The following is a 21,802-nucleotide window of genomic DNA, read 5'->3' as shown; positions in this document are numbered from 1 at the left end:
TCACTAAGAAGTTATTGTTTTCCTCTACAAAGTATAAATAGATCCAAATTTACTTGAAACTTTGCATGGAAAGATTTTATAACTGACATAAATCCGACCCGTGTTTCAAGCTTCATACAACTCTCAGGATATCACAGTAATTTTCTCTGCCTGTAGGTAGTTTTCTCCAGGGTTAGTACCATAAGTACCATGAAGCATATTTAGGTGCAGATCTTTTGACTGTACTTGCAGAATAGAAACTAGTATCTAATTAACCTGAGCTGAGATAGAGAGCAGCTGCTTCTATTCTGCTGGGTTTGTGAGGTTTCTGGCCTAGCAGCAAGAGGCAGAGTACAACTTCCACCTTTGTTCACCACAGCTTAAAGTTTCGGTATAGTTGCTGAGAAAGTGAGTGATCCAGCCTAGAGCTGCCAGCCTTCTCTTCCAGTATCAGGGATACCTTTTGTTTTTGTAAGTGATTCTGCCTGGATGTGACAAAACAATTGATAAGCTTGACCAACCGTGCCAGAAAACAAAACAAAAAGAGTTTCAGTTCAGACAGTTAAAAAAAAAGGTGTTCCATCCCTCTTGTGGCTTGTTTCAGGAGAGTCTGATCGATTTGATTTAAAAAAAAAAATAAAAATATATATATATTGTTCTGGTTATTGCTAGTCAGAAGAGGTTGCACAGACTGAGTTAAGCAACAGAAAACAAAGACTCAGCTCCTCAGTTGGTGCAAATTGCCATAGCTATGCTGGCAGTGATTTCTGCTGGTTTATGCAAGGCCCAAGAGGTATTCACTATACTGAAGTTTTTAAGCAGTCGTTGTCTTGTATAAGTAGACTGTTTTCTGCCAGTGAGACCCCTTATTCTCACAGGCAACAAGTGAGTGTGCCCATGAGAGTGGGATGAAGCACCTGATGAAGTAGGATGTTCTGGGGTGATTCCAAGCTACTGGTCCTCTCTGCCAGGCAGGCCAGGATGCTATGATGGGTCAAGTTAGTTATTCCTTACTTTCTTCCCACCTTCATAAAAACTGGTTTTCCTTTGATCTTTTGCACAAGCAGTTTCTTCTCTGGCTTTCTTTCTTACTGTCTCTCTCATGCTGTGTCTCCGTCTCACTCCTCATTCCTTCTCCTCCCTCAGAGAATTTCATGTCTTTTCAGCACAGCTAGGTCAAGTGCTTCTTCTCCCTCTAACTGCCTAGTTTTCTTCTTTCCTCTTATTTTCCCAGGCAAAGTTCTGGTCTGAATCTTTAATAAAGAGTATACATTTACCAAAGGAAGGTTACTGACTCACAAAACGTTTACTGTTTCCCAGACTAGATTTAAGCAAGGACCAGGTGAGTAGCCTGCTAAGAAACATCTTGAAGAAAAGCATCATATTTAAGAAAGCGACAAAACAGTCTTTAAAATAGCGGGACTGGAAACAAGAAGGCTTTTAATTGTTCTCTCTGTCTGCCTTTTCAGCTTGGGAAGGAAGGACGGAGTAAATATCAGGTTTCCCGAGCGAAAGAGAAGAAAAGAATATTTAATTGGTTCTGTTTACATTCAGGTCTAAAATTTTAGCAGTGAAGAAAATAAGGTGGGTTTTAGTGCAACAGGGACCATTTCTGGTGTGTGCTTTATACTGTGCATTCTGCATATGCCAATACTTGCTGTGTTAGTTAGGGATTTAAGTCCTACCTTAAATCCTTCATTGCACTAACTGATGCAGAGGAAATGCATGAAATTTCTAGTCCTCCTTCTGCATCCTAACCTTGTAAGCTCATGGGACTTGTGATCCTCAGAAATAGGGGAAGGAAAAATGAATCTATATAGATTAAAAAACATGGACTGGAGTAATGATCTGAGGTTGGTCAACCATGTGTGTCAGCTAAGATGCTGTTTCTGATCAGCTGTATCGATGATCTGACGTGTCTGTAAATCCAAACAGAACTCTCCAAAAGTGCCTGTCAAAGCTTAAATTCACACAAGGGAAAATGTTTTCTAGAGAAGTTTTCAATGAGTAGCAGAGTTAAGTGCTAGAGAAATCTTCAGGCACAGAATGTATAAGGAGCAGCTTTGATTAATTTTTGTCTTCCATGTAATCATTTGAAGTGTCTCAATTATTTTCTGGGGTTTTTTTCTGAGGTTAAAACTTGAAGAAATCATTGGCAACTCTGAAAACACCAGCACAGGAATATTCACACTCCTTTTTTTTAACCCCTTTTTAAGATTTTCCATCTATCCGTAACTTTTATTTTCATTTCATTTAGTTTACATTCTTTTACTCATATACACTTATTTTATTACAATTGGGACTGGTGGCCAGGCTGATTAACAGAGCTGCTGAACTCTGGTGGTTAAAAACTCCCTTTTCAGTTGTACACAGCCTTGCCAAAATCTGATTGCTTAGGCTGAAATTTGTCATGCTGATTGCTTTGCCTCAAGCAGAAGTATTTTGGAAGGGTTCATCAAAGTCATTCCAGTTATTTCCAAAAATGAGGCCTGAACAAAATGCTAGCACGTCTAGCAATTAAAAACACTTTCTGGTGGCCTTTTTTTTGACTGTTCTGAGCCTTTGTCATTTTGAACAGAAATGTTAGACTTGCCATCTGGGATGTGACTTTTCTATCTTCAAAATGGGCCAAGTTATGTTTAGAAGGACAAGTCTTACACTTGCATGTGTTCAGTGAAGCAGTTAATTATTTTTTTTAATAAAAACTCAGCATCACTGGGCCAAATAGTAAGCACTGAAACAACTAAACCAACACTGTCTTTGCAAGGCTTAAGGAAATTGTAGTTTTCCTTAATTGTTGCTACATGTTTCTGTAAGCTACACTTTGGCCAGGAACTGAAACCAAGAGTGTGGCGGTGCCCCTTCTATGTTCCCAAGACACCACAGTGGCTTAGAAGGAAATGTACCTCCTTCCTTCCACAGAAGCTGGAGCAGGAAGGTCAAAGGGTGGAATGGCAAAGGAGTTCAGTAACTCTCATCAGGAAACTAGAACCCCACAGTATTAGGGACGGTTTGATACTTTTGAATGGAAACTGGGAGTGGGAGGGAGGAATATGAATTGGGATGTGAGAACTGGAGGAGGCTGGGAGCCAGCTAGTGTGGGAAGGAGCTGGGGTGGAGTTCTGAGATTAGGGGATGCCCTGGTACAGTTTTGGGGACTAGGACTAGCCAAATAAAGAAGCAGCATTGTTGAGGTCTACTGGGAACCATGATGAGGATCTGTATAGGGAAGAGATGGGGCTAGCCCTGAGTTTGTACCGATGAGGTGGTACAGAAATGGCCACCACATCTGAAGGCATCACTGAGCGATGAAGCTCTGAGCCTGCAGCCCATACCTTCCATTGTCTTGTTCCTTTCCTGTCAGTTGTATGAAACCCACCAGCAAAATATGCAACTCATCCCATTTCCTGCTGATTCAAGTAGTGGACAACGGCCAACTACCACTGTCAGTTACTTCATTAAAACAAGGGGTCTATGTGGTGGATCTAACAGTTCCAAGCAGTCGTGCTGAGAAACCATGTGGGTGTCCATATGTTGCAGCAGAATATAATTTTTTTCTTTAAATCTAGGAAACAGGACGTGCTCCTAAGACTATGAAGGTTGCAAAGTCAAGAATTTGAAAAAGGATTTTCCGGAATTAAAGTTGTCTGTGGAAAATTAACTGAATTAATTGCATGATAGTAGTGATGTGGCTTGTTGTTTGCTAAGGCTTTCATGCTGAACTTTGCAACCTTAATATTCTTTTAAGATAGCTTTATGTGTACAACATACAACTTAAGCAGGAGGGAAGCCTTTATTCCCTGGCCTCACTTAGATTTTCATGTCAATTAGACTATCTGGCACTGGGTTTAATAACTCTCTAATTGCAATTGCAGCACTTTGCTAAATCAATGCCCACCCTTCCTGATAAAATTGTTTTTAAATAGCAGTTGTTAAAAGGTGCCAGGTGAAAACAAAGTTAGTATGAAGAGGAAGCCTTCTTTTCTTCCAGACAACCTCCTGTCAATAAAGCTTGGTTTTTTGCTTCAAAATATTTTTACAATTTTTGTATTTAAAATGTGTTATACTTAAAAGTAAACCACTCTCTATCACCTTCTGAGTTTCAGGGAGACCTTGTGAATCTGCAAGAGTACAAAACATTTACTATATATCTATAGCAAAGAATGTATTTTTGAACCTTGTGAAAATTTACTGTGCTAGCACTTCCCAATTTATTGCCTGGAAGTTGTGTGAGGTTTTTTTGTAATTGTGCTTGACATAAAGGATCAACACCCACCCATAATTTTAATTAAGAAACCCAAACACACAAAAAACCAACCCACAAATGAAGGAACATTTGCAATGACCACCTGCCAAAATCCCTGCACGGCTTAATGCCATTTCTCTCTGTTTCGCTGTCACTGTAAGTCCTTTCAGCACAAGGCAGAGACCTACAGGCAGGACAAAGCCAGTCACAGACGTATGGGGGAACATGTTGCACACAGGTCCACCATTGCGCTCTCACCCTCCTATTCCTCCATCTTGAGGCCACGTGTGTGGTAAAAATGAATGGGGCTGCACTGAGGGGTGGTTGTGCGTGAACCCTGTTAGGTGGGATTGCCAAGCAAAAAGAGGTGCTGCTGGGCCAGGGTGGGAGGGGAAAAAAGGGTGGGGACAGTCCCTGATGGAGAAGGAGGAGGCAGGGAATGCTCCAGGTGACAAAAGTAATTTGTTACCGCTCTGAGGGCTGGAAGGCAGCTTGGTTGGTGGGCCAGTGTGGTACTTCATAGTCACCACTTCGGCAGTTCAGAAATGCACTGTGCTTCAAGCATGTACAACCTTCCTTTGTGTTCTCAGTGTACTGTGTGGGTTTGTTAAGTGCACCATCTGTCAGGATAATGAGACCATTTTCCCTTCCCTGCTCCATAACCTCCTGATATATATAAAGAGCTAGGAATATTGGCCTACCTTCTCCTTCCACTGGGACTTTACTGGAAAACCATGCTTGCTTTTACCAACATTTAAAAAAAAATAAGAGAGAGAGATGTAGGTGTGATTAATCAATGCACAGGCTATAAAAAGGTGAATGCTCCTTCTCCTTGCTACACACCTCAGAATAAGCCCACTGCAACCCAGCCTTAATGTCACTTAAGTCAGACGCTTGTCACAACATATAACTGCATTCTTATGGGAGAACAACCCCTCCACCCTTTATCTGAAATAGCATCAAGTTCAGAAGAGGATGTTGCTGAGTCAGTGCCTAGGACCTAGAAGATTTGGAATTTTATTTTTTTATGAGTTGGGGAAAAGGAAAAAAAATAAGTAGAAGCAGGGTTTGAAGTACTGTCTAGTGCCTTTGGTGCCTGACCTTGCTCATTAATCTCTGCTACTTTGAAAAGGCTTGGAAAATTACATTACCCTATACCATCAGTCCTCACTCAATAAATACAGACACTAAAGTCAGGGACGAGAAATCCCACAGAGCTTTGGTATTGACTTGTTAGAATTCCAGGCTTTAGCCTCACAATACAGTAACTGTCTATAAGTAATGAACAAGCTGATGAGAAGGACACCTTGCCCTTCTGAATTCATTCCCCACTCTTTTAGAGAATCTGTTAATTGCCATTTTTTGTTCCCTTGTGCCAAACAGTAAATTGTTCTATGTGACAATAAGGTCATTTCTATTACTCCGTGACAGGAAATTTGTGAAAGACCTGAGTTATACTCATGTTCTCTCTCAGAACCAATAGTCATTAGTCAGCACATTAGTATCAGTTTCTACAGTAGGAGAGGGGAAAAAAAAAAAGACAAGGATGTATGGGGGGGTTTGTATTTCTTCTGCTAAGGAATGATGAAGCAGTAAGTTGTGTGCTTTGGCATTTAAAGAACATGTGTGTATACTTACCCTGTAAAATCTGAATTCTCTATTGAGTGCACATCAGCTAATATTTCAGTGCAGAAGCCATGCCTTCTCCTTACTCACAGGTGCTGCACGGGACCCAGGAAGGAAGGAGAGGGAAATTGCGTTGGGGAAATGTACTAAGAGGTGGTCACTATGCTTTTCTGTGCACTTCATGCAGACTATAATCTCAAGTCAGTGGGGACCCTCCCTGGCTTGCATCAGCAACGAGAAGCATGGCTAGTAATACCTTTTAAAAGGCATTCGTCTTCTCAGCACATCCAGTGCATCTGACTCATCCATTTTATTTCTTCTCCTTTATGTAGTCTCAATCCTGCAGTCAAGTAATGGCTGCCTTTGACACATGCTAGGTGCAAAAAGGTATCTTTGAGCATCTCCACTCTTCAGCAGAATGGCAGCAGTCATCACCTGGCTCATTATTAGCTAAATAGCAGAGCAGAGATTTGGTGTTTGTAGTAGCTGCAAATTCAATTATAGTTCTCACAGCAACTGTCATTTGGCTGCTTGTTCATATGAAGCGTTTGATATTGCTTGTCGTGGTGTTAACTGTAATCCCTTATTAGGGAAATATAAGAAGTCATACTGATGTACACTTAAAATAAAAGGCTTTTGAGCATGAAATAGTCTCTCCATAGCATGCAGACACACATACATGCACAAAAATTCACTATCCTTGAAATAAATTGAAAGGATAGCAAGAGGTGCTGATACAGTTTTTTTGTCTGTTCAACTATATATCTATAAAAAGACAAACGTAAGCAGACTGTTCAGTCTGCTCCTGAGGGAACACGAGAGGATGCAGATCAGCTGCACAACTGGCAGGTTCACTGGCAATCTCAGCAGAGGGAACAAATGTTCGTTTTGACCCTCTATTGGAGGTGAGCTGTTCTCTTCTTGCTAGGAATAGGATGGAAGCACACAGATGGAGTAGTGTGAGAAGGTATGCCTCTCTCTCTCTGATTGTCTTCCTTCCTGAAGCAAATAAGATTTCTTAGCTGCTACAGTTTCAGTGTGGTGCCTTTCATAACGGCTAAATAATTTATTTGATGAGAAAGAATTTCACATGAAATAGCAGAAAATGTGTTCATATGAAATTCTACAATGTGTAGTTCAGATACCACTCAGGCTCAGGGAATGTTACTCGTTTGGTTAAGTATCAGTATCTACATCTGAACTAGTCACCCTGAGCTCCCTTTACAGCTAATAGAGAGCTAGCCAATATAGGAAGGGTATTCAAGGGTGAGACTCATCCTAAAATGTCTGCTTAAAGTAGGTCAGATAAATTGCACCCTCAAACTGCCTATTTTTCTCCATTGGTTTCTTTCTAAAGTGAGCTGCTGATGAACTCTGATGTAAACACCTGCAAGTTAGGTTAGGTGAATTTTTCTCAGGATCTGGACAGAGCTTTTTATATAGAATCCAGTTTTTAAATGCTTGACCTAATGAGCTTCTGCACAACATGTAACATGGCTTTCCAAATGGCTGCTGGGCAAGACAGCCTGCAATACACTGACAACAGCCTCCATCATATAATTTCTTCTCCTCCTCTTTCAGAGCCGTATTGCCACAGGATCTTCATTTGTCTCCCCCTTACTGCTATGTCAACGCTATCATGCATTCTCCTGAGGTGCCCTTCTCTTCCTAAGAAAGTTAAGCAAACCAGCCTGCAGGGGAAATAAACATATAATGTGGCTTTTTGTGTTCAATGGAGACATGGTGAACTCAAATTAATGATTCTATTCGGGTAACAGTCCAAGCAAAAGAAAACAGTGGAAATTTCCTAGAACGCTTTTGCAACAAAATTTCTTTGCTTTATGGTGGAAAACTATAGCTCAGTAACTGCTTTCAGGAGTCAGACACATTAAAAACGTGTACCTTTTGTGAGAGAATTTCACTATACAGAACATTCAGTAAGACTGAATCAGACTGCATCAATCCAGCACTACATCTGCTTGCACTTGTGGATGCTGGAGTAGAAGTTACAAAGCCAACTGGTGTAGGAAAATGTAAGATGTACTGGCAGGCCAAGTCTCATGGTAAATAGATGTCTATCAGAGTATGCTGGTCTTTTCTCAGACCATGACTAAACTACCTTGGAGCTACTCCAGAAGCCTAGGGTTTATATCCATCGCATCTCTGGGGCTCTACTCATGGGATGCGTTTGGCTTTATGGAGGGGTGACAAACTTTCTTTTGCCAAATACACTCCCAACAGAATCTCTTAGAGCACAATTGTTCAACTCAGTCTGTGGGCTGGATCAGGTACCCTGTGACAATTTTGTTCTGTCTCCAAAGGACTCCAGATGCTTCCTTGGGCATTTTTAATCTTGCAAGCCCCACTTCTATCTGCAAGACAGAGAATGGCCCAACTGCCTCCACAAGCACCCCTAAGGTGGCATGTAGTGCAAGATGTTAAAAAACCCACCGTACGTACCTGTGTTAAAGCAGTGGCTTTTTCATGATGGGATTGTGCCAAAGTAATTATCCTATTACCAACACAGAACAGTGCCCATGTTCGTGCAATAGAAGTGTTTAGACATAATTTAAGATGTTGTTTCTTGCATTTAATCTATGCAGTAAAGTAAATGCTTCTTACAGGTAATCTTATTTACAAGACATTTCTTGATACTGTGTGATAAGGCATGGTAGATACTGAAATTAGTCTTTTGCTTGAGTGCAATGTTGAATGGCAAAGCTCCATCCCTATACTTTACACTGTCCACTGCTGTGTGCGTGGTTAAATACTTTGTAATTAAAACCTGGTGATGGATTTTACAAGAGGAGAACATCTTCTCACTGTGACTTTCCAAGCTCTCAGGTAACAGTTTTTATTAAAGTTACTGTGAAAACTTAAAATAGCTGTCCCGTTAGTTGCTAACAGAGATCTGCCTGTATACAGTGATGCCTAGAAACTGCCCTTACTTTCCACTTTGGAGATAAGCAGGGCAAAATCTCGCTCTTCATTTTCTTCATTTTGTGTGTGAAGAGAAACACCTTCTGACTCCATGCCACAGTTCTTTTGATTGACTACCCTCCTTTTTCTGATTGACAGGTTTTCCTGTGTAACCTATGCCATCTTCCCCAGTTCATCTCACTTTGGCAGTGCGTGAATTTGAGCACCCTTTTCTGCTCCTTCTGCGTGGCATATTGTGATCACTGCCATTTCTCTGAGCTTATTCCCTAGCTACTCTTATACACTGCAACGGGGTGTAGGGGGGAAGCATTCCTGGAAAGCGAGGCCATTACGCAACACAAGTACCACGTTGGAAGATTTCACATTTTCCTTGCAAGGGCTCTCAGGTACTGTTGGTCATTGCACAATTAATGGCAACTGCCAACTCATTTTTGAGTCAGTTTCCTAGCACTCTAGAGCTACAAAGACTACATCTCTATAAGAAAATAAAATGGGCTAACCCCTTTTCTTTGACTTTGATGCAAAGTGGCGCAGCATGGCTTGCATCAATAGGGCTAAACTCTCCCTCAAAACCCCAGGGTGTTCTCATTCACCCTGCCTGCAAGGCAGGGTCCTGGCCATGCTATGTGGCCACAGCAGCCAGGCAGGAACAGTCCCAGCCATGCCAGTGGCTGTGCTGAGTGTTACATGCTGTAGAGAAGCTGTGGATGGTGCCTGAGCCATACTGTGGCCTTGGGTAGAGTGCTGGTGTAGCCACAGCCTAGGAGGCAGCCTTGAGGAAGTTCTGCTGTTGTTATTTTAAACTTCATTGCTGAAGACACTTTTGCGAAGGTCATAGTACTGAGGAGCGGTGGAGGGGGGAGAATTTATTGTTCTGCATTTGTAACCACATTAGGGTTCCCAGCTATGACTTGGAGCGCCTGAATGCTACCATAATAGGAAAGTAACTGATCATGTATTAATCAAGCAGTTGACTAGCGAGGCAAGAGGGCGGCTTGCTTCACGCACTGCTGAAATGCAGCTCTTTCCACAGTTGAACAGCAAAGCTGTTTAAAGGCACAGTGTTTACTGAGGAAGTGAGGACTGGAAATTGCACAGGAAATTAAAAACACATCGTAACGATTCCCATTTAAAATTTGGCTGGGACATTGGGGATCACATGCATGCAGCTGCAGAAAGAGACTCCCATAACTTTGGACTGAATTTGTGAGGCGGATAATGGCATTCTTTCCTGGAGGAGAGGACTTAGAGGTCACTGTATTATCCCTGTTGGTGGGGCGTTGTTCTGCAGTGACAGAGGGACCTGACTGTGCCAGCACTTGATCGCCAGCACCACTTTTTTTTACCTCCCAGAGGCTTCTATTGCATTTGCCAGTCAGTCTAGCGCTCCTCAGATGGAGCTTTGGCTAGTAAGAGATGAGATTATACAGGTAAAATCACCATTTTAATCTGCTATGTTCCTAGTTAAGCTTCCACAAAGTTTGGTCTCCATACGGGGATGTGAATTATGGCCTCTAGTTTCATGCCCAGAATACCTTGTAGATCCCCATTAGCACTTACATACCTATCTATGCATCAGTTATGCATTTATAAGCCATTTTAAAAGTCTGTGATACATTAATTATTTTGAAGATGAGGAATAATTGCGTAAATAATATTAACATTTAAATAAAAACAATGTTTGTCTCTGTTAATTGTTGAGCAAAATCAATTCATCTGTAGTTGGCTATGAATTAGTTGAAAATATAATTTTTGTAAACTGAATTTTATTGCTATTCTTTTCTGTTTCATTACGTTACCCCAATATACGTACATACACAATTTTGTGCTACTTCATTTATCTTATGTCAGAAATAGCATTGCTGCTCTCCAACATTATTACAACTAGGAAAAAAAAGATCAATCAGACACTTCAAAAGTCTCATGCTGAAATAACGTTTTTAAAATAATAAAAGAACAACCACTATTTTCTACAGCAAAACTAATTTTTCAAATTCAAGATAACAACACTGCATTACAAAAGTAAAGGTCAATTTGAAGAAGAAAAGATTCTGGTTCCCTAATGAAGTCATCTTCTTTATACCAAATTGTAATGTACAGTTGAGTCAAATGATAATTCTTTTCTGGCTTGCTTTGAGTGATATTAAGGGGCCAGTTGGGGTGGTTCAGATAAAAATAGCTGTTACATTTAATCTGATCACTAATGATAACCTTTATTTCCCTTCACACTGTGGTTTTGAAGTCACAGGAGGCTGCTGAGCTCCAGAGTTTGCTCTTCAGTTTCAGAGATGGTTGCTGTGTGGACGTTGTGTTTCTCCAGCACCTGCCATCGTCAAATGATTAACCATGGAAAATTAATACTCTTCTATAAACCCATAACCTCCCTCACCATCGAGTGCCTCCCTACTGACACTCAAACAGAACAGGCAGGCGTTCACTTTGGAAGGTGGCCCTTGAATGTCTGAATTCATTGTGGAGTGAAGAAACAAGAACAAATGTAGTGATGTAGCCCTTGTCACAAAACGACTATCTCACCCTGCAGCATTTTTAATGAGTAGAAAGAAAAATTATTGTGTTATTCCTAAGCTAATTAGAGAAAATTTCTGTCCTTAAAAATGAAGTAGCTGAACTTGAGTTGGATTATCCATGCAACAGTCAGATAGTGATACCCCATTGTGCAGATATGGATAGGAAGATGAAGAAGACAGAATTTCTGTCTTGCATAGTTCCATGGTTGCTGGCTCAGAAGACTGAAGGGATTGTGCCTCTTGTTGGTGAGGAGCTCGTGGGACCACAAGACTGTCACACTGAGGTATATCCACAGAAGCCTGATACTGTGTTAGCATTATGCTAACATGTTGGTCAAGCAAGTAATTACAAGGCTCCCAGGGATTTGGGTCTATTGCAAATGACCACCAAACTGGAGATTAGCCAGTAATATCACAAGAACCAATGGCTTTAAATTACTGCATCAATCTAGGAAAGTTGTACCAAAATTTCATAGAGTTTTGTTTTGTGACATCAGGAACATGCGTATGAAAAAAGTAATCTCTGAGAGTTTTGTGCCTAGACACTAACTCAGGAGGCAGACAGAGCTAACAGAAAGGCCAATAATATCCTCAATGCAGTAAGGTCATTCTAGACAATGAGGATATTGCATCACACCAGCAGTACCGTGGAGTCTGTCCCTCAAAATGTATAGGTACTGTACTAATGAGCTTTCATCAGCCCACTGTGCCATAACAGGCTCCTCATATAAATAATTCTTTTTGGGTTATCCCATCACTGGAGGGGTGCTGAGACAAAGTCCTCGCAGCAGCCTGTTTCCACAGACCACAGCTGCAAGCTGTGTACACTAAGTTAGTAAGGTCGCAAAAACAGTGCAATGCTCAAGGCTCTGGGAGATGTTTGTTCCTGATACCACAGAGAGCAACAAACTGTAGCTGCTGAGCTGATGATCTCAGAGAGGCCTCTACTTGGCATTTCATTCAGGAGAAGAAAAGGCTAAGAAATAAATGAAAGGAGGCAAGGTCAGATTCAGGCTCTCTTCTGCATGCCAGTACTACTTTCTTTCTTCTCTTGGGCGTGGGCAAAGTCCATTGTCCCAACATTGCCATCTTTTCAGCTGCTTTGTCAAGTGAGAGTCTGCTGGGAAGCAGCAGGGCGCCCAAAACAAAGGCTCAGAGCCAGCCTGGTGGGTAGCGTGGCCCTGGCGACTGACTGGAGAGGATTTATTGTTGAGAAGTAGGCTGCCTCCTTTCCTCAGCCATAAGGTTAGTTATGGTGTTATATTTCCTCATCTTGCACAGAAGGAAAAGCTTAGATTGACTGCCCTAGAAGAAGATGAGACCCTGACTTTCACTTCCTCACCCCTCAGTTGAATACAGAGGGAGAAGAATGGTCACATCAGTTCTTGGCTTTCAAAACTGGTACTTGCAAGGAGTTAAACCTGGCCTTCATACACCTAAGCAACCATATGTTTTCTCTAGCCGACTGGTTGCTTTGTGGAGTCCAGTCAGATAAAATGACTCCTCCCATCGCATAAAGATAATGCTCCATATGAATGTCAGCATCCATGAGATTCCTGCCCATTTTGGTCGTCTTTAATTAGGGACTGTTCTGCCTCATTGGACGGACTGGTGTAATAGCTTGGAATCAGAGTAGCATAAAGATTGTCACAGCTTGAATGATCTTTTGAGCAGTGGGAGGTAATGATCCTGCCTGAGGCAAAATACCGCTTCTGGCATGTTATGGGACACTGTGATTCTGTCCCACACTTCATTTAGTCTTTTTCCAAATGCTGCAGTTTAGCCCCTGAAAAATGCCATGTTTTTATGAGTATATTCCATCTTCAGTATAGTCCCATAATTCCTGGTGGATGTAGGCTGGGTGAGCAGGGGCGGAGGATAGCACTTAAGACATGAAATGCCAGTAAGAGGCTCCATCCCATGCAATTTTTCATGCTGAATGTTTTTCCAGAAGGTGACAAGTAATCTCTATCTCATCTGAAGCACGGAGAAATTCTGAGAATAAAGAATGAGTCCTCTTTTCCCCCAGGTCCATCCCACTAGCGTTTGCCCTTCCATGAACACTTTTGGGAAAGACTAGTCTGTTTCGCCTGTGTTCAAAGACCACAAAAGACTGCTTTACGCTTTTGGCCCATATGGAATAAGCAGTGTTTTCTTTTCCCAGTGTTGTCACAATTCATGTTACTTTATAGTTGAAAAGTAAATGAAAGAAATAGCTGAAGGCATATTTGTGAATAATTACACTTGCACCACATTTCTTGAGAGTTTGCTGGGTAGATTTGTGTGTAAGATTTGATTGTTTTCCTTGTTACAGGCAGCTTCATTATCCATCCAGTGTTTGCAATGGATTATGAGGCACTGTAGCAGATTACGGAGACAGCATTCTAATGTTTCATCTGGAAATGGAATAAATAGATCTTTTTCAATTGCAACAACGTGAAATGAACTTTCAGGATGTTAGATTTGGAAAACAGCTAATTATATGTTTATATGCTGTTTCAGGCTCTCCTGCTGGGATGACTATTGCATATACTGAAGTAAAACCTGCACCCTGCAAATTGTCTTAGTCTTAGTCCTGCAAAGTAGTCTGTAGCTCCAGCCTGGTGCTGGGCCATGGAGTACTCCTTATGATGGTGGGACTCACCAAGCAGTTGAGGCTGCGCTTCAAGGAATTTTTTCCACTACAACTCAGATTTGCCTGATTTGACACATGACCAGAGTCAGTCCACGTTAAACATGTGATTTTGAAAAACTCATCAGATACTACAATTTTGTTATGGCCAACCCACGACTGTTGACATGAAATTGTTCTGTTCACCTCCCCTGTTGGCAGTGATCAAGAACCCAGCAGGGACTGGGTTAGGGACTCCCCCAGCTTGTCATGGCATGTTCAGAGAAAGAGTGGGAGTCACTACCTAGGAGAGGCAATTTGGACTGAGTATAAGAAATCTTTCAGGGAAAGCCTTGAAATAGCTGAGTGTAGTGAGAAAGGTTAGGGGGTTTGATGTTTTCTGTGGTGCTAATGAAACCGAATCCCCGCAGAAAGTGCAGGCCAGTGCTTATCTTCTGCTTTTTGATTTTTGAGTCCCTCACAATCACAAGTAGCTTGTGAATCAAAGTTTACTGACAACAGTCTTGATTCTCCTAGTTTCCTCATATGGGCCTGTGGTAGTCCAGAGATCCTCAAATATCCACGTGGAAGAAATCTGCATAATCGAGAAAGTGTAGATATTAACAAAAGTGTGCATGTGTGACTGAAGATGGGGAGGGAATCCAGATCTATCTTTATTGCTACATAAAGGTAGCTTAGAAAAAGGTGGGTCGTTTGACAGAATCATTGGCCCCTACCTGCAGGAAAGAAAAAAGCAATTCCAAGAGAAAAGCCTGTGCAAGTGCTTATGTATGCTCTGGCCCAATAAGAGTGAAAATTTCCTGGGTTTTCAAATCGCGTCCAAGCTAGTGGTCCCTGTGAAAGGAAAGCTAGGAGTGGGAGACAGTGAAGGAAAGAGGGACATAAATATGGGCTTGCTTTCAATTCTCTGCATAAATTTCATAATCTGAGCATTCAAACCCAATAGCCTGCATGTTTGAGATATATGAACAACTACTGACAGGTAAAAGTTAGTGTGGTGCATATATAGTAGGAAGGGTCCAAAAAGGCTTTCCATTACTCATATTGGTGTAGTGAGGTCATCGCTAGTCTGTGCAGGTCCTGAGCATAGGCTGGATTTTCAATGTAACTAAATGGGTCAATTCTTAGTTCATAGAACAATAGGATCATCAAATGGTGTGGGTTGGAACGGACCTTAAAGATCACCTAGTTCCAGCCCCCTTCCATGGGGGCTTGGAACTCATGTGCTTAACTCTGACTAACCAGGAAAACAAAAAACAGTGTAGTTAGCAGGGTGTGATATATTTTAGATCATTAGGCTACTTTTAGTAAAGCAACTCAAGATAAAAGCTAAAATCTTTTTCCCTTAGCACAGACAAAGCCAAAGAAGGCACACCACTTAATTCTCTCTCCAGATTGACAATCCATCTGATAAAGTACCTCTGTTGTGACAGTCATCAATATAAAATGTTTTGGGGAGAACTCCAAGAAAATCCACTCCCAACGTTTAGGAAATACCCCATCCAGCTCCTTTCAGTTTAACCCAGGACTTAAAACTCTTTAAGCAGATATGTCTGTGTATTTCTACAAATATTCATATAGCTTTTCTATATATTCAGATGTATATAGAAAGAGAAAGGTGGGCATAGGGAGAAAGAAAACACACGTATGTCATATACGTTATATATAGATGATGTGCATGTTTTTTTATAATGTACATTATGCATGTATTTGTAGTAATTTTATATATATTTCTATACCATCTGTAAACTAACAATGAATTTCTTCATTACCCGTATAAATGTCTTGGCCCTTTTGAACACTTCTAATTTCTTAATCTATGAGTCTAAATCATGTCTGAAAACTTCTCATCCTACCATTTCTCCTTAGTGGTGGGGAAAAGAGAAATACAAAAAGAGTTCATAAGGAATTTTAATTTTGATTTCAACGAGAATGGCTCAAAAATAAAAGGAACTCAGCCCTTAAGATATGGTAAGTTATTGTAGATCTTCAGGCATGGTAAACTACTGTAGTACAATTGATTTTAAGGCAGTGATGATGATTCACATCAAGCAAAGATTAACTGGCCTGAAAATTCTAGAGAAAAATTGTACTAAATTCTGGGTTTTTAAAATCTATAAAATCTTAGTGTAAGATTGCTGAGTCACTGCTGGAGGTTAGCATACTGCTAAGACTTGGCTGTAATAGGAAATGAGTTGGACAAGCCAGATTTCATCAAGAGGTATGAAAGCAATTGTGTCGACTCATCCATCCATGTAGCTTTCCCTATTGACATTTCCAAGGGACAGTAATTTATATACTGAAAAGTTAAAATTGATGCATAAAGCTCCACTTTTGTTTTCTCCTGTTAAGACTGACAGCTGTGTAGTCAGTGGATAGGGTGGAATCTAAAACTCAGAATTTACAATAAAAATTAAAGTCGTCAAGTAATGAGAATATATTAGTCTCATCAATTTCCAACTTGATTAAATGCTTATTACATTGGTAGTATGAACATTTTGATAAAATATTTCTCCATAAGAAATAAGAGCATTTCTCCATAAGTGATACTCTTCTCTTTAGAATAAGTTAATAGGACCCTATTAATAAAGGCGAGTTTCTGACATATGGACAAGTTAAACAGATTTTATTTTCTTATTACTGATATCACAAAATGGTTACTTTTGGAGCTAGCTGATCAGGCTATTGACTTTTTTCACTCAAAAATTTCAAATGAAAAGTCTATATTTACATGTTCTGATTGAAAATTCTTGGTTTTTCACAGGATGACCTGAAGTCCTTTTTTGGTTTGTTTGTATATAAAGTGTTGTGGTTTCTTTTCTTAGTTCCCTTTAATCAAATACCAAATCAAAACCAACCCCCCAAAATACTAACAAAAGATACTAAGTCATTATAAAAATGATAATTCCTTTTGAAATGTGATTAATAAAATAATCTCCATTTCTGTGCTGTGTACGCAGCAATGTGGAGGAGATGGTAGCTGGCAATAGGAAAACTTTCACAAAGTGCTGTGTTATAATTATTAGTTTAGGAACTGGTACAGACATTTCTATTGCTTTAACAAGCTGCTTTAAGTTTCAGTATGTAACATGGCTTTAATGGGAGAGTTCCGTTTTCTCCTTAGCTGTGTCGACAGCTTGCGAGCATAAGGAGGTCACTTCTGACCTTCACCTCCCTTTCCCCGTGAAAATTAAGGGAATAATTGTATTTCTGTACTTAAGGTGGCTATGTTGCCTGAACAGTTATACAAAACATGCAGATTCTTAGGTTTAATGGCTGTGGAAGTGTGATGTAATGTTGGTATAATTCATTTTCTTCCATAAAATCTTCATTTTGGTAGCCTAACTTTTCATTATACTGAATAATCAAAGTTTTGGAAAGCTCTCAAGCTGTTCTTCCTCTCCAGACTTCCTCTTTCTTCTTACATGTTCGTCTTTCTTCTTAAATGTAAAACAAAATATTAAGTGAACATTTTTTTATGTTAACATAGCTGCAGTGATTTGGTTATTGTAGTTAAAATAAAATCAGTATGGAATATGGCAAAACACTCCCTTTAAATATTTGCCTGGTATAGAGTGGAATCTGGTCATGGAAAATGGATGCAAAAATTGAGTTCTCAATAAGAACAAGAAGTAAACACAAGAAATACTGCAAGACTCATGCTAAAATCATGAAATGGTATCCCTGTTTTCTACTGAGAAGAAGAGAGAGAGTGGGGAATAAGTTTCTTTTCATTTTAATGGTACATTGAAAGTATTTCCCTTGATTTGCATTATCAGTACTTGGGGTTGAGCATCCTGGAGGTATTAATCTCACGAATAAAAAGCAAAGTTGTTCAAAATGGGTGAATTCCCACAACTGTTTTAAGTAGAGCTGTCTGCAGAATGACATGACGTTCACTGCAGCTCTGGAATATGACAATTATATAAGTGAGTTTAACAAACAAGTTTACATAGCGGAGAAACTCAGTGGTAGGACGAGGTTAGTGGAGTGAATGTGTGTTCACACTTTTTTGGTCCAGGCAGATTAGGGTTATCTTTGCAATGAGGGCAGGAGTTTTCCCAGGGCTGCACTGTTAACATGTAGGTGGATGGAGCAAAATTCAGCGAAGTCAGCGGGGTTGTCCATGTGGAGAACGAAAGCGGTCGAATCAAAAGCTGAGGACTGGGAATAAAGGAAGGCAAAGAGCCAAGGATCGAGGCTGAAAGGCAACAACAACAGAGCCCAAAGAGAAGTGAGGGAAGCCGTACAGTGGCAGAGAGATTGAACATAAAAGATTCAAAGGGGAAGAGCAGTACGTGTTGAAAGGGTTGAGGCAGGAAATAAGTGAAAAGGATAGAAATTTGCCTTAGGAAGTATTATCTCTTCCTCTAATGCAGGAGGTGTGATAGGAACAGGGTCTTAATCCCTACTTTAAAATATTTTAAGATGCCTTAGTTTTACAGTAAACATGGGGATATGAGTAACTTTTACCTGCAAGGTGACACAGGAGGGCCCCTCTGCCCCTCACTGTTAGCTCCCCAGGCAGGAGGGGACTTGCTCAGACATCAGGGCGATGCTTGGTGACTGCGTCATTCAGATGTCACTCCTTGGTGCCTAGCTACTAACCGGCTGTCACAGACTCTGCCTTTGAGGGGCGGGGGGGATTTGATCAGCTGTGTTTGCTGAAACTGGTCCCATTTTTTTTTCTGAATATGCTTCCCATCGTCACGGCTGCGTCTGTGAAGGAGAGAGGGGTAGGGTTTTTCATCTGTGCTGTCCAGTGGTTATCACTGTTTGAAAAAACTGTTGATGTTTTGTTTTGTTTTCTTTGAGCAGATGGGCAGAAGAAGGTTCAAGAGGAATTTGACATAGACATGGACGCACCAGAGACAGAGCGGGCGGCTGTGGCGATACAGTCCCAGTTCAGAAAATTCCAGAAGAAAAAAGCGGGGTCCCAGTCTTAGTAGCTACCTCACAGCTTAAAACAAAGTAATCCTGAAATGACTTATCAAGAAAATCAGAAATAACACAAAGATGCATGTACAGAAATTATCAATATTTAAAACCCCATTGGCAGTTAACAAACCATGAGCTTGTGTGTGATTTCATCCCAGATGTTTCACGCCCATTATCCTCTGTAACTCACCATTTTACTTGATGTTGTAATAAAAAGTTAGGGTGAAGTAATTAAAGTGTCTGCCTTCATCTGTCTTTTCATATTAATCCAGCAACCACAGCTTTACAAATGAACCTTGCCCAGATGCCTGTTTTCCTCCTGACGTAAAGCTTGGAGACATAAGAGCACCGTATGTTACAAGGTTTTTGCTGAGGGATGAGAGCACGCATCTCAGCCCTGCTCACCTCATTTGGAGAATTCCAGCTGCCAGCCAAATGTGACAATGAAATTACTTTCTCGTAATGAGCTGAGAGTAAAAAGTTGCAGACAGAAGCTGGCATGAGGGGAAGAGGTGTAGGAAGCAGCAAGCAGTTTATTTTTGTCTTGCAATTATGCCAATAAAGTGGCTTAAGTGGGGAAATTGTCCTTGTCCTTCCTCTTTGCATGATAGTGTTCAGAATTACCCAGCTTGGACCACATTGACTGTTGTGAAAAAAAAATAATGAATCGGACACGAAATACAAAAAACAATTCCAGAAATATTTGGAAGTTTTTTGTTGTTTTTCTTTTTTATTTGTAAAAATAGAAACTAACCCTCTAAAATCTCTTTTTCATGCAGCTTTTCACTCTCTACATAGTCAGTAACTATTTGTATGCCATCTCTCTCTTTTCATATTATTTTCAGTATTTGATGAGTAAATCATAACAGACTCCCTGTATCCATTTGCACCGTTCTCTCTTGCACTTTATAGGAGCCCCTTACTTTATCACTGTATTAGCCCAGTTTTTGATTAACAAAAAGGCCGGATCTAAGCAAGGATCTTGCCTGGCTTCAGACCTCATCAGGAATTGGGTGCCCATATAGTGCAGGAGGAAAGTTCAAAAAAGGTTTAAACAAGTACCTTGTACTCAGAAAAAGGAGCTATTTAGATTGAGCAAGCGGGAAATGCACTACACAGAGATGTGTAAAAAACTCTCATCCTTTTCTTGGCTTCATCAGCAGATTTCAGGGGTTCCAGTAGGCATCTTCGTCTCTAGGGAAATTGGAGACAGAAGCCTTTTCTGAAGGACTGGTGTTTGAGTGGTTCTCCAAGAAGGCAGCGTGAGCCTCCCCTCCAGGCTGACAGAGGCAGGCGTGCTGAGTGGTGACAGCCTGCCCGCCTGCAACTGAGCAGCCTGGAGCTGGGACTGCTTCAGGTGTGAGAGATTCAGGTATAATTCCCAGCTCTGCCTAGAGAGATTCATTTCTTCCTCTCCCACAGGAATATTCTCACCACCAGGGCAGAGGACATATATATCATCAGGCCCTTCATGTAAACGGAAAGCTACAACCAAGGGGTAGAAATAGAGGGACAGGAAGGATCTCACACCGGTGGCAGTCATTTCTCATGGGGGCCCACCATAGCAGCAATACGGAAGGGGTGCAGAGCTGTGCCTGAAAGGTGGGCCGCGGGACTGCGAAGGGAAGGCCTCCAGCCTTTTGCGGGTTAAGGCACTTACGGTGCTGGGCAAGAGAGGAGCCCAAACCTGGTGGTGGGTGATGGGAACTCTGGGAAGGTGCTGGTTAGGAGGAGCCCTCAGAGATGTTGAGCAGAGGAAGCCTTAAGGGTCCTGTGGGTGACATAGAAGGCATGTGCCGAGACAACGTGTGAAGTGCTTAATAAGCACAGCAAGACTGGGTGGGAATGGTCATGGCTTTTTAGATCTTAGATAAACATCTAAATGCTGCCCAGACCCTGCCTTTGGCACCTCTGTCTGCGTTGGGACCCTATGCATGACACACCACCTGCAAAGTCAGAGTGCTCCAAGCTGCAGCAAAGTGCTTTCTCTCTAGGAGCGTATTTTAGCAGCACAGTTTCTCTGCATTTAGGAATTTCACAAATAAACCTCAAATAATGCTGCTGCTGTGCTCAAAGCGTGGTTTGTGGAGGCCACGGATTCCCCACTTGTCTTTCACAGTGACTGCTCACCATATAATAATCGCCTTAGCATAATAATTTAAAAATTGTAATGGGTTTGGATTGTGTTGGTGCCATTTTGTTTAGATGAACATATATCTGTAATAAAGGACTGCATTTGCATTCTGCATTATGTCATTTGAAATAGCATGAGCTCTGTAATGGCTACCTAATTGAATAAAAACTGTGGGTAAGCACTAGGCTTTTATATTTGATCTGACATTCCTTGGACTTAAATTTCCTACACAACAGGAATAATCGTATGGTTGGGACATGGAGAAAACAATTACATTATTGAAGCACAGCAACAAGGGCTGTTAGTGAATGAATTATGGCTCTTTTAGCAGCAGGGCTGTTCTTTAATCTGAAGTTCAGGGTGCATCTTACAAATACAGTCTTAATATACAGTGAAACATAATGAGGAAATAGTGAACTGGCATGAAACTTGGATTAATTGTGGCTGCCCCGTCAGACAATTTCCTTTTTATGGAAATGTGTTTGCATCACAGATTCAGTTCATGTTCCCAGGAGAGGAGAGCTTTCTCACCTCTGAGTCTTGCTTTTCATTGATCCTTTGTTCATATCCAAAGTGGCAGGTTTTAATTTCCTTTCTTACCACTAAGTCATATTTTTCAAAGACCTGTCTGAATATTGCTGAGGTGAGGAAAGGAGTTTGATTCAGCCAGGAATTTCACTAAGATGGGCGAAAGAAGACACTTAAACAGTCCAGATATTATGTGGATCTTTTAAATTCCAGACATTCACTGAGCTGTATAGTTAACTGTCACTACCTAT

The 21,802-nt window shown here is 41.0% G+C and overlaps 1 protein-coding gene across 1 annotated transcript in view; it reads left to right on the top strand.

The window, feature by feature from the left end:
- The window catches only part of PCP4 (Purkinje cell protein 4), a 51,836-nt gene extending 32,711 nt beyond the window's left edge, over nt 1-19,125 (top strand). The window contains exon 3 of the mRNA XM_054186372.1: nt 18,770-19,125. Within this exon, the coding sequence (XP_054042347.1) occupies nt 18,770-18,897 (128 nt within the window). The 3' untranslated portion in view covers nt 18,898-19,125. The remainder of the gene's footprint in view (nt 1-18,769) is intronic.
- The last annotated feature ends 2,677 nt before the right edge of the window (nt 19,126-21,802 follow it).

This window comes from Rissa tridactyla, chromosome 1 (assembly GCF_028500815.1).
Source record: "Rissa tridactyla isolate bRisTri1 chromosome 1, bRisTri1.patW.cur.20221130, whole genome shotgun sequence".
Classification (NCBI taxonomy): domain Eukaryota; kingdom Metazoa; phylum Chordata; class Aves; order Charadriiformes; family Laridae; genus Rissa; species Rissa tridactyla.
This window is presented reverse-complemented; position numbering and strand designations above follow the sequence as displayed.